The following is a 14,273-nucleotide window of genomic DNA, read 5'->3' as shown; positions in this document are numbered from 1 at the left end:
TATTATACCCTATTAAAAATAAATATATTTAAAATACATTTCTAAGTGCCATGAACAAGTATTGTATTTTATATGTAGGTCTTTCCAATGTACATTAACACATTTTAATGTACATTTTTATGAAAAACGACTGATAGAACTGCATAATGCTGATCAGAAAATGTGATTGAGAGCACGACGCCAGAAGACTTCAGCACCACGGACAGGGCCGAATCCGCTGATTGGCTGCGCGTGGTTATATAAAATCGTGCTCCCTGAAGCTGCACGCTTCTTATGACCTTCGTAGTACGGAAGCAGCATGACAGGCACCAAAACCCTGTAGAGTAGCTGTATTAACCCTTCACATCCTCACGCAGCAACCCCATTCGCCCACCTCCCCACCTCGCTCGCTTCTCCCTTGAGCTCTCGCGATAAAAGAGGCTGCAGTGGGGTTGGTAACACTGCGTCACCTGACTCAAAGGAGGGGGCAGGGCGTGTTGAGAAATATAAATAAAATAATAATTAAATAAACGGAAGGATGTAAGTCCACCGAAAGCACCGCCATCCAACGACCCGGTTTGAAGCGCGCATCCCCGGAGCTGACGGTGAGGAAGGCGCAGAGGAAGCGTAGGGCTGCAGAAGGAGAAGGAGAGAGTGAGAAAAACAAACAAACAGAGAAAAAAAACGCTGCACTGGATGGTGTGGGATGAAGATGATGATGTTCCCCTGCACGCCCCGCTGATACTCAGGGACTGTCAGACTGGTGGTGGTGGTAAGGATTATCCAGGAGACAAGCGGAAGGAAGACAGGGAGGAGGGGAGGCAAGAGAGAAGCATCATCCAGGGAGGACGGCATTGTGAGGGAGGCTGTCCGACCATAACGCGGAACAGTAAGAAATTCATTAAAAAACGGAGGGGAAAACACTGAATTAAAACCTGGATTAGCGTTTTACTTTTTTGCCCTCTCCTTTTTTCCCCTTCCCCCCTTTTTTTGCATATAGACTGTAGTTATCACCGGATACTGGAATTCAGGGAAGAAAGTCAGTTCATGATTGTTCCAGAAACGCATGCAGATCCAGCAGATCTGAGTGGGAATACCAGCTCTCCGCTTGTTATGCAACTCAAATCAATTGCGGCTCTTTAGAAAGTGCCCTAATATTTCTTTTCCTGGAGCCTGTGTCTGTGTGGTGTTCTCGAGGGCGGCTGGGATTACTGAGGCTGCTCGCTCATTCCGGCGTGCGTGTGTGTGTGTGAGTAGGGGGGGGGTAGGACCATATTGGAGGCTTGCTGGTTGTACTCCGCGGAGAGAAGATGTCGGGGCAGACGCTGACGGACCGCATCGCCGCGGCTCAGTACAGCCTGACGGGATCCGAGGTGTGCCGAGCGGTGTGCAAAGCCACCACGCACGAACAGACAGCCCCGAAGAAGAAACACTTGGAGTGTGAGTACATCTACGTCTAAGTAACCCCTCCATCTATCCTTGTCATGCACAACTAGGCCTTGCACCAAAGCCATGATGGTTGCCCCCCACCCCCACATCCGTTACTCCAGCGTGTCTTAATATGCTTGGATGGGTTTCAAGTCATAGTATATACTCACGTGTATGAACACACACACACACACACACACACACACACATACACACACGTACTACCGAAAGACCACCAACAGGAACTGCTTTCAGTCTTAACTGACCAAGCCAAAGTTAATATATAATTACATGGCCTCTCACCCGCTGACTGTGCATTAGTGTAGAGCCAGAATAGGGAAACCACAAAGTCTCCAACCAGATACTTACAGATAAAAGTCCCTCTGATTGCATGCTATCTCTCCCTCCAATGCTGCTCTTATGCTAGTTACTGCATAATTAAAAGGCTAAAAGTAGTTTCAGTACTACTAAGCACACAGGTGGGGTTGTTGCCTGAGACCTTGTCCTCTATGGTAGCACTGAAAAAACTGCCAACATATTTATCACAGATTTCTTTTTTCGTTTCTTGGTGCAGTTTCTAGATGTCTTTCATTGCACGAACAGGGTTGTCAAATGAAGGAGCAGGCGGTGCCAATTCAATAAAAAAAAAAAAAGGCTATTAGCTTTTTGGAAAGGATGGAATGGGGCTGTATTTACTGATAACACACAATTTCAGGGACAGTCAATATCCCCAGTGGTCATCCATACATAAAGTAGATTGAACTCTCCAATGACTCATGTGCAGAATAGATAATAGTGAACACAGCAAAGGTGGAGGTTTCAGTTAGAGTGGGTTTTTTTCAGGATGCAAATGAATGACACAAGGCCTTTAAGTATTTTTGCCAATAAATATGCAAAAAACAGACCAAGCTTGTGCATTTGATCTGAACACATACATGTGAATAACACAGCCTTTTGCTTTTTCTGCACAATGATATAATACAGCTTGTATTAAGATATTCAACACACAAAATCAATTTGTCTATAATATAAACACCATCCATGCATCACATCTGGGAAACATAAAGACTTGGCATAAATAGAAATACATGGAATGTCCTCAGTCCTCTTCCTACACCAATGAAATCCGTGATCCCTGACTGGATTTTTATCCAAGGAACCTTTTGCCCCCAAAATGAACGATTTAGTGCATTTATTTGGTTTTGGAATAATTGGAAACATTAGGAAGTTATTGAAACAAGCTGGTGAGAGGTCAGTGAGTGCAAGTCACTGAATTGTTGAGGTTATAGGCATCTATATAGACAGAAACTAATGGGGGAAGAGTTACGGCCGGATGGCCGATGTGTTTGAGGTGTGGACCCAAAAACAGACATGTGAGAGAAAAACGAAGTATAACAAAAAGCAAGCCGTTTATTAAGGGTGATATCAAACAGAAAACAAGGCAAGGTGAGCTGGGGAAAAACTAAACTAAAACCTAAACTGGGATGAACTAAAACTAACATGAAAACTATGCCATGGTACCTGAACATGAATCAGAACAGGTACATCTGAAAACTGTGACAAGAAACATGAACCTGAACCGAAGCATGAAAATAATCCTGAGACCGGAAGTACATGACGCGAGACAAAGAGACGACCCAACAGAGGGGGAACAGAGGGAGATAGAGGACACAGAAGGGTAATGAGGGAAGTGGAAACACCTGGGGAAACACAGCTGACACAATGAACCTGACGCCACAGGGGAAGCAAAACTAAACACACTGAACATGGAAACACAGACTTTCAAAGTAAAACAGGAAACATGGAGAGATGTGAACTGGGACACACTGATACAAGAGACAGAGAGTCGGAGTGAGAGAGGGACAAAGAGGAGAGAGACGCAAGGGGAACCTACCTAGACAAGGAGATAACATACGACAAACAGAAAAAGACTCATAAATAAGGAGACATGGACGATAACATAAACTACACTAAACTTCAACTACGATGAACTAATACAAAATAACCCAAAATACTCTGTCACAGACCCCGCCCCCTGACAGGGAAATTATTGTTTGTGTAATTTTAAACAGGCAGAATCACCAGGGTTGGAAATATAACGGTGAAATCATTGTCTATCAGTGTCCAGGCATACATGCCCATGCCATGATGCTTCCTCCGCCGTGTTTGACAGATAGTGTTGCTTTGGATCATGAGGTGTTTCTCTCTTTCGCAATACTTCTCCCATCATTCAGCTGCAAGTTCATCTTGGTTTCACCATCCACTTTTTTTGTCTTCTTCTTCTTCTTCATTTTTTTTTGTTGCAGATTTTCCTTTAGATGTTTTCTGGCAAAGTCTAATCTGCTCTTCCTGTTCTTGAGTGTAACCAGAGGTTTGCACCTTGTTGTAATCTCTGCATATATCTGTTTATGAAGGTGTCTCTTTATTATAGACTATGTGACAGTGATACCTCTTCCTGTGTGAGGATGTTCTTGACTGGGTTAGATGTTGTGAAAATGTTTTTTTTTTTTAATAATGGAAATAATTTGCCACTTCAGTTGTCTTCTGTGGTCTTTCAGGTCTTTTGGTGTTGCTGAGCTGCCAGGTCCTTGTTTTTAAGAATAATTCAGATTGTTGATTCGGCTGCGTCCATAAAGTTTTTCCTAGTTTCTCTTTCTAATAGGTTTATTTTGATTTTTCAGCCTTATTATGTCTTGTGCTTTTGGCATCATATTGAAATACAGTGATAAGCTATCAAATACAAATTCAACACTTTAAACCAACTTCAGACGTCTGCTTCACTGGGAACAGGCCTCACCTCAACTAATCGTCACTCAATTGTCCAATTAATTTTCAGTCTTTATTAAAAGTCTGCAAAGCCTACACTTCAGTCACATATTGATTGTTTGAATCTACCATGTTGGTGTATAGGCAAAAAAAATACAAAAATGTGTCTTTTTCCAACAGCTTGTGGACCTAACTGCACACATAAAAACCTGTCTGTAGCCATTCACAGAAGTAAAACACCTAGCTTGCTCCTACACTAAGCTAACAGCCTTGTTAGGTTATTTTATCTTATGTTAAAGTTAAACATTTCATTTTAAACATGCTTCCCCCACGATATTAAAAATAAATAAAAACTATATATTAAAAGGAATTTGGCAGTGACAGGCAGAACATGCATGGAGGTAAAACTCCTTGTTTCAACTCTTACAAATAAGTTGCATTAGCATAGCTTACTGTAACTTTAAGCTAGTACCATTTAGCTTTTAAAATCTCTGCTACAAGTGCCAACATGCTAAAGAAAAAAAAAAAAAAAAGAAGACCTGAAAATCTTTTAGCTGAACTTATTTTAATTTAACATTTTAAATTCATGGAGCTCTTGAGTTCATACTGTTTTTTTCAATCAAACTGCTTCATTGTATGTGACAAAGGTAATTTGTTCTGCAGGAGAAGCAGCCTTAGGTTACATTGTTTGACATTACATCCTGTTTTACCCATAGCTGACATTTACCCAGTGTGCTGCTTGGAGAAAAAATGTCTACTTTTACCGCTAGCAGAAAGATGCATCATAATCATCAGTGAAACTTGTTGCCAAGATCCTCCAACACCGCTGTAGTCCTGTTTTATATCGACATGCTTGGCATCCATTAATACCCCTGGAAATACACTCTGTCATCCACACAATCACATGGATTTATGTATGTGTATTTGGCTCTAGGATACTCTATTACTGAAGCAATTTACATATTTTAATAACATAAAGATGCTGCAATGATATAACTGATTGCCTTCTTGCATATCAAATCCTTGTTGTATTTCATTTTGGGAGCTTTTTGGCTTGTAATGTGACGCGCTGCTTCTCACTCTGCCTGAAACCTGACAGCAGCACATTTTTTGTCCCTCTCCAAGTGAATAGATAATGTTTGTAGTTGGTCAGTCTGTTGTCAGTGCAAAATGATACACTAAACATGTACTAACTTCACTCTGCAAGTCATTTAAAAAGGGAGGGGAGAAAACATGCTGAATTGTAAAAGGGCACTTTGTGTTAGGAGCTGTGTGCTCAAGGTCTAAAAATATCTCTCATGGATTGTTCCACTGACAGCCAAATGTGTGTTCGTTTGGTTCAAGTGACATCCAGGGGAGTAAGCTCCACAAGCTGTGATCCCCAAACCGTGCAGTGAGATAGAGAGACAGGAGAAAATTAGAAGTTACTGTATTCAGACTGAATCAGGTGCTGTAGTGTTTCTGAGGATGAAAAGCACAATAAATAGATGGTATTAGAAAAGAGTGGGATGAGAATATAAGCAGACATGTCTCCAGGTTCATGCCTCTTTACCTTGGGTTTTTAAAAGGCTGGAGAAAACAAAACACAATGATGAATAGTTCAGTAAAGTGTGTCTGTGGAGGCTTAGCAACTATTTGATATCACTTTAAAAAAAAAAATTTTTTTAAGAGCCTGACAGATGACTGAGATGCAGATCGGAAGTCTTTTAAACTCTTAAAAGATTAGTGCTCAGGCAGCAGCACAGATTGCCCGACACCCCACATGCTATGAGTGTGTCTTACAGATGGATCTTGATATCCTCCACACAAACACACAAGCACGTGTCTGCATGTGTGCATTCACAAACCTTTGGCAGCATCCCAGCATGAATAGACTTGCATGTGGATCCAAGTGAGGAGGTGCAGCTGGGAGTCAAGTGCTTTAATGGGCCAAAGTTTTAAAGGGGATGAGGATTATAGCAGTGTACAAAGATCACTTCTAAAAAGTCTGGTAGTTTGTGTCAGTCGCACAAAATCTTAAATATGCACTGAACGTGTGCCATAAACAAAGAGTCACTGCAAACACGCTTAAGAGATTTCAAGCTAATTTAAAATCCAGCTTTTATGAGGAAGGAAATATGCTCACCAGAATTTCTGGCATTTTTTTATAAACAGCAGAAAAGTCAAGCAGGCACATTTAATGTTCCCCTCACCCCCAACCAGTCATGGCAGATGGCTGCCCCTCCCTGAGCTTGGTTCTCTTGGAAGTTTCTTCCTGTTAAGTGGGAGTTTTTCCTTCCCACCATCGACATGTGCTTGCTCATAGGGGGTTGTCTGACTGTTGGGGTTTTCTCTGTATTATCGTAGAGTCTGTTCCTTACAGTATAAAGCACCTTGAGACGACGGTTGTTGTGATTCGGTGCTATATAAATAAACTTAATAAAAATGAATTAATATCAGGTGTTCTCATTGTTTTGGTGTGAAGATGAGGACATCTGTGTGAAAGCACAATTCCTGAACTATATGTGCACAATTAGGGGTTAAATGTATTTTTTTTTACAAATGTGTTAATGTTTCAGTAAATTACATAGGCTAACTTTAAGTTTAAATGAATCAGTAGAAATGTTATTAGTGTGGCCATCTGCCATGCTGGCACGCACGTACGCTCAGAGGTTCACAGTGGAGTGAGAAATGACACAAGCAAGCCATGTTCACCACACTTATCAATGTATGAAACAGAGATGTGTGGGATGACGGTGAGATGCTGCTGTTTTGAAATATTAGAATTTTAAAGAGGCGGCGGCTGAGTAGAGAAATGCCACCGCATCTGATGCTGCTCCTCCATTGTGGGCGTGTTCGAGATGCCGCTTTGGTTCTTTCTGCCTAGATTGATTGGAGTCGGTGGATTACTCAACATCTGCCACCGTAGCACATTGAAACAGCAACTGCGACAAAACTACTTCAACCATCAGGTCCGTTTTGTTATTACCTGCAAAGACAGTTTTCTTTTTCACTGCCTTAGAAATTAGGAGTTTATGAGCAGTGCTTCAATGCATCTCTTTGCGCAGTTGGTCAACAATTTCAACTAGATACAGGCCTAGCGTGTGGATCAGAGGACACACAGGGTTTCTGCAGCCTGAAGGGAAGCAACTAGATAACTAGTGTAACAGGATTTTAACATCTGCTAAATGAAGATTTCTTTGTTTTCAGGGACGGGCACCACAACTCCTGCTGCTGTTCCTAATAGCCTCCATCTCTAGCTGCCACTGCTTATGTTGCCCCTCACCTCTTAATCCTCATGCTGTTTAGGGAGCTATAACAGGTTTACAGTTTGAAGGTTATATTTTCAGAAATGTATGGCATCATGTTCCACCTGCTCTTCTCTTTGCTTCTCTATATCTACACAATATTTAAACCTTTGCAATGTTGATTATAATGACCTGATTAAGCGTCACAGCTGACATTCTGTCCATTTTTTTCTGCAATCATTATCACCAGCTCTCCCACCGCTCTAAATCCAGTCACTCTGATGAACAGGGGGTTTTTCATTTTTTTACCCAGAGACACGATTATACTCTGCTTAGAGCAAACACAGGATACAATACCTTCTGTGTGTGTGTGTGTTGGAGGCGGGGAGAAACGTAAACAGCGTGCTGAGTCCCCTTTGGCTGCTATGGTGCTGTTACCACAACATGAGTCACCATCAATGTGTTACCATGTTTGAGAGGCCTCCTGCCTCCTCATAGGATGGAGGATGGGGGAAGGGGCTTGAAGCGTGTCTGTATTCGTTTACATGGTCAATGTTCAACTTTATTTGCCCTAAATAAAGGCGGTCTAGTGCAGACAATATCTCTGTAAAATATCCATCTTATGGATATTTGTTTTTATGATTTTCCATGTGCAAATGTGATAGAATGGCAACCCTGAACAAGTCACTAGCCTTTCACAGGGCAAACATGGAGAGACAGGCGATCCTTCACACCTACAATTTAGATTCATGTCTCTGCACTGAGGGATTAATCCAGAGTGAGCATTCTGGGAAGCACACTTTCCCGCATAGCATTAGATGCAAAGAGTGATATTACTTCTGTATCTGTAGCAAATATGAAGCCACAGGCAGGTTAGCATGGCTTAGCTTATCTTCAGTGGGATTCAGAGACTTGGCCGTAATTCCAAGCATGGTGGAAATGCTGAAGACATGCCCAGTTTTCTCTGTAACAGCAGAGGCTTGGCATGCCTGAAATATCTCAGTAAAGTTGACACAAAGTGACATCTTTTTAAGCACCTCCACTTGTTGACCCTGTGCTGTCAGTGTGGATATCGTCACAGAAAGTGCTGGCTGCTTCTGCAGTGTACATTTTCATGCTGCTTCGGTTAGATCCTGTGAGCTACGAGTACAATCTAGTGCTGTAATCTTACTGTTTTTGACACCTGCGACAGCTTGCTGTTGTCACAGTGTGTGAGTGTGTGTGTGCACGTTTGTTGAAAAAACTTTGTGGTGACCAAAAATTGGCATGCCACTATACCTGTTGGGACGAACCGTCACCAATTTGGGGACAAAATGCCGGTCCTGAAAAATTTGAAGGCATTTTTGAGACTCAAAATGTGGTTTTAGGGTTCTGGTTATTACCAGGTATTACTGCCTAATGGAAAACCCCAAATACGTTTCAAGCTGTGCAGAACTAACCGGAGTACAAACTAATGTAAAAGGGCTAAAAGTTGCCTGTTTAGCAATTTCGAATTTTTTAATTATGAAATTTTGTCCAAAGCATTTGCCACATTTGGCTGAACACAGCATGTCAGCATGTTCCCGTATACCTCTACATCCGTCCCGTGGCTTTCGTCCGCAGTGCAATCACCCAAAAGTGCCAACATGCTGGCAGTTCCATTGGCAGCCAGACGTACCCAAGCCTTGAGCCTGCTTCATCTCAAGAATTGTTCCTTCTTTTTAACCACACTTTCTTCTTTCTATCAAGTTTAACAGTGTTTACATTTTGTTTACCTGCTTCGTTTTTGCTTTTTTACTCAGCAATACTCATTCTCCATGGTTTCATTATCAACTTCACTCCTAATTTCACTGTATTTCAAAGCTAAAAAACAACAAAAGCTTTCTGATTTCTACCTGCAAGCTTGCCATTCTGTATTCTTGTGCTTGGAAATTGTGATGGACCAGTTCCCTTTATAACTCTTAAAGATTTTTGCTTAAAATGGTGCAGCTGGGGAAGAATTCTTCCTTTTCTTATACTGACGCAATGTCCAAATAGTTATGGACTGTGATATTCATTTTATTTATTCAGACTCTCCTGCATCATCTCTACTCCCACTCGTTCTTCTTCTCTTCTGTATACTGTTCGAGTGCAGTGTTTGCCTAATGATGAGCTTCAGAGAACAAGTGCAAGAGTAAAAGGAGGTTGTTGAGAAGGCTGGCCATGTACTGCTGCGCTGATCGCACAGCGGGGCTCTGCAAAAGCCTCCGAAAGTCTTTCTAATGTCAAGCAATGTGTGGGAGGTGCACTCTTCTACCAACAGTGTGTGTCCAGATTAATGAGCCGGGTTATGGATCCCCCATGCCGCTGTTATCCGACCATCTACTCTAAATGTGAGCACCAGATTGAAAGTATTTGCTCCTTTTCTCTTAATTCCTCCCACCTCTTACCCTCCCTCTCAGGCCTATTACTCATATTCTTTAGAGGTCGCAGTGCCCTTGAGTTTGCTAGCCTGAGAATGAAAACATGCCGATTACAGTGAAGATGAATCTTTTGGGGCAGAGGGGGTTATTGTGCTTAAATGGGCAGGACTGGATGCAAGCGTACACTCCTTTGTTCTGGTATGCAGGTAAACAACAGCAGAATCTCCCACAGTAAAGAGGCATGTCTGTACCCAGGGCTGCATATCAATAATGCAGGGAGGCTAGGGTTTCCTGCTGTTTTATTAGGCTGCTCCTTCTATCTGCTTCAGGATCTGACATTTGCAATAAAAAGCAAAGTGTCACAAGAAAATGTGACTCTACTTCAAAACTACTTCAAGGCTAGATTGTTTTCAGTAGTTTGTTACTGCTTCTGTTGATTCTTAAGAGTTTAGTTGAACCCACTAAGTTCAATGTTATCATTGATAATGGCCCTAACCCTGACCAAAACTCTAACCTTTGGTAATCATGTTAGTTATTATTAAACTGTTCTCCTAAATCTTGACAATGAAGTTGCATAATAATAATAATGATAATAATAATCTTACTATAATTATCATATGTACGTATGTAGTCCGTTCCTTAAGTCCTTGTTAGTGAATCTTGATTAAACTTAATATATGAATTGCTTAGGGTATCAGTATCTATATAGCTTTTGGGAATTATTTTATTAACATTCAAATCCTTACAAATATTGTATACTACAAGCACTACTAGCTGATCTCCGCTAACAACCTGTCACCTTACGTGTACGTTACATCACATGTATATTATGTGTACATTGTGGTTTATAACTAAATGTTCCTAAACAAATTGTAGCACAGATGCAGTTTGAGGTCACTGAAATGTTTTGCCTTGCAAGTCTGTAAATAAGTGTTTATCAGACAGTGATGCTAATAGTAACTGATTACTTTGTTCTGCAGAAGGAATATCTAGCTTGCAAAGAAAAAGAAGAAAAAACACATATAGTGATATAATGAGGATAAAAAGAATAACATGATTAGTTAACATACATGTCTGCCTTAATACCTTAATGAAGCGCCACAGACTTAGGCGTAGGCGAAGAAAGATGCCCAACGGATTTACTTTACCAAATGGACCATCCCAGCCTTGCCGTAATGGTCTATTTGATTCACCTTTTATTGTTTATTTTATTTTATTTTCACTTGCTAAATACGGGACAGACTTGACTGGGGAGAAAGAAAGAGGGAAAGAAAAACAGCGGAGAAGAGGGCAAAAAACAAAAACCAACAAAATAAGCAGACAAAAAATACATGTATCAATCACCTGGATCACCTGTTGAGAACGAAAAAAAAATGGAAAACAAGCAGAAGAAAACGAGAGCAATAGAATAAACAACATCACGATGATCTATGGGAATATAACAGTAAATACTAAATATTAAACATTATTGTGCAGCACGTAAGATCGACAGCGCACAGTGTGCTTTGAGGTAGGAGCCAAAAAGGGTGTAGTTTGTGTGTGTGTGAGCACCCGTGTGCACACCTGTGAGCATGAACGCGCTTGTATTTAAAAGTATGTAGTAGTTCATGTTAGGGCTGGGCCATATTATACCGTTCACGGTAATACCGGTATAATGTTAAGCAACGATAGGAAAATGAAATATCGCGATAGAATGGGAGTAAAACGCGCATGCGCAGTGCCTTTGTTTTCATGCGCACATGGCCGATTGTTGAGTGAAACAGATGAACCAGAATTGGTTTGTAAAAATGGTGCAACTTCAGTGATGCGGAACTGGTTTGGTGTTTGTCCGTCAGATACACAACAAAGCACATTTCTTTGCAGAACATGCAAGCGGGCGTTGTTATTGTCGTATTTGTCGGACTAAGATGCTCTTAAATCTGGGAGTAATCTGGGTCCTAAACTCCGTATGCTTCAGGTCAAACAACACTGCAGCATCACTGAGAGTTAAAAACTGTCTAAATTCTTTCATCTTTAATAAAACGATCAGCGTTGCTGCTTTACCAGGTGTAACTATAAAGTTTAACTTCCAGGCATCCATGAAAACAAAAGTTATTACATTTAAGAAGTTAGCAGGAAGCTAGCGGAAGTTAGCTCGCTAGTTTCGCTAGTTACCTAAGCATGATATAGCATGTTCTGACTGAGAGATTTCTGAAAAAAATCAAACGTACAGCTCTGCTATCACTTCCAACATCAATGAAGACAGGAAACTAAACAGCAGTGACGTTTGTAGGGTTACTGAAGTTGGGCTAGCTGGTATGTAATTATGTGCTACGTGATCGCTAGCGACACAGCTATGTTAGCATAACATAAACAGTGAAGCTGGGGGACGAACACTAACACTTTTCCACTTATAAAAGTTAACGTGAAGGTTCCTGATGGTTAGAGACAAATGCAATCGCATGGCAGGATGCTGTAAACGGACCAAACTTCAGTCAGGAGAACAACTGAGATAATCCATCCATAATACGAGGTTAGTCATTAATATACTGCAACAACATGGGAATAGAGCAGCTGTGATAGAATACAGCATTAATGAATCAATGGTACAGAAGTGGAGGAAGCAAGAAGAATGAGTTTAATAAAGTTTGATTTATCTGACTGCTTTGTTTCGCTTAATGTGCCTTATAATCCCGTGCACCTTATGGTCCGAAAAATACGTACTGCACACTGCAGTTTAATGTTGCAAAGCACCTCTTTTTAACTTCAGTGGATATTATACATGATTATGCTCAGGATATGTCAGCCCATTTCTACTGGAAATGCCTTTTGGTTAAACTTTCAGCAAGGAATTTGCATTTGCACTGTTACATTTTTATAAAGCTTTAATGTACATAAAAACCAGCTTCTTGTTTAAGTGAAAATAAATGGAAGGTTGTCTTTTTGCGCTAGTAATGTTGTGGAGTTGTATTTTGTCTCGCATCAATTATATCGTCGGTTATATCGTTATCGCAAATTTTCAAATATATATCGTGATAAATATTTTTGGCCATATCGCCCTGCTCTAGTTCATGTAATGATCTGCTAAAGGGTGCCATCTATGTTGAATTAGACCTCAGAGAGTAAATAACATCACCAGGTGCTATGTGCACACTTATGTGTGGTGTACCATGTTTCTTCTGTGCTTCCTCACCTCTGGGCACACGTTCTGTAACAAACACACAGATAAATGTTTCTTTGTCAGAAAAACAAGTGCAACAACCCCCTAAAAAAGTCAACAACAAAAAATGTCTTGGCTGCAGCACATGGTTCAGCACACAGATGTTTGTCTTTGTCTGCTGAACCTTCCTCAGAGCACAACTTGCTGCACCCAAGAGAAATCCACAAGCTAGACAATTTTCTGTTTACACAGGGAAGACCCTCATACTTAGGGGAAATAAACAGCTAATACACTGACTAGTGTAGCAAAGGCCCACAGCAAGACAGAAGGCAGAACTGATTTAATATAAGTAAGTTTTTCTTTTGTTGTTTAATTTAAATCTCAGATAGCAACAGCAGTTTTCAGATACAGGGGATGTGGGCAAGAGGAAGGACAATTAGAGTAATTAGAGGAAGACTAATCAGTAAATATAGCTGGCAAAAACAGATCTGTTCACCGACAGAAAAGATTAGTCATATGATGAGCGATGAACCAGTCCAGTGAACAGTGAAGGTTCATTTCAAACTATATTATCATCACAGTAAATCAGGCTGTTCAAGGTCTATGGGCACATTTATATTGTACTGTGTAAACATGTATCTGGTACGGCTTTTCTGGGGCAAAATAATAGGTGTGACCCCCAGTGTTGGTCAAGTTACTTGAAAAAAGTAATCAGTAACTAATTACTGATTACTCCCCCCAAAAAGTAATCCCGTTACTTTACTGATTACTTATTTTCAAAAGTAATTAATTACTTAGTTACTTAGTTACTTAGTTACTTTTTAAAAACACGATTTACAACCTGAAGAGGTGATAAAGTGATAGATCTTTCAGCCCAATTCTACTTTTTCTACATAATCCATCATACAAAATGTAATCAAATGGAAAAGTCTCTTTTTTTAACTTGTTTTATCAGTTTTAATCTTTTAACTTTATGCATCAAGCAAAACATTTAATTATATGCAACATTCTCTGACTTGAATAAATTAGTTTAACATTTAAAGCTATTTTCTACACATTCCAGCACATAAAATAAAATATTTTTTGTGTTTTCACTCACTCTTTCAAACAGATGCAAGTAAAACACAGCAGAAAATAAATAAAGTCAAAGACTCAGCGGTCCTTTTGCTCTATTTTCACCTGTAAAGCAGGAGCAGGGTAGGCGGAGGGTTACCCTGGTGTAGGTGTGCTGCGGTCAGTTGAAGAATCCGCGCGAGTGTCTCTGTGAGTTTCCCATCACGTCGCAGCTACTCGGTGCTTGCTCGGAAGTTTAGGGGTTTTTTTCGCTGTAAAAAGAAGTTTTCTTCCCACGCA

At 40.6% G+C, this 14,273-nt stretch overlaps 1 protein-coding gene across 1 annotated transcript in view; it reads left to right on the top strand.

The window, feature by feature from the left end:
• Positions 1–272: 272 nt before the first annotated feature.
• snap91a (synaptosome associated protein 91a) overlaps positions 273–14,273 on the top strand; it is a 68,483-nt gene continuing 54,482 nt past the window's right edge. The window contains exon 1 of the mRNA XM_085290853.1: positions 273–1,419. Coding sequence (XP_085146979.1) covers positions 1,290–1,419 — 130 coding nt within the window. The 5' untranslated portion in view covers positions 273–1,289. The remainder of the gene's footprint in view (positions 1,420–14,273) is intronic.

This window comes from Mchenga conophoros, linkage group LG11 (assembly GCF_057382185.1).
Source record: "Mchenga conophoros isolate Kocher_MC1m ecotype Shallow Benthic linkage group LG11, M_conophoros_male_GT1.1, whole genome shotgun sequence".
Taxonomy (NCBI): Eukaryota; Metazoa; Chordata; class Actinopteri; order Cichliformes; family Cichlidae; genus Mchenga; species Mchenga conophoros.
Note: the sequence above shows the minus strand (reverse complement) of the source record. Positions and strands in the feature narration are given on the sequence as shown.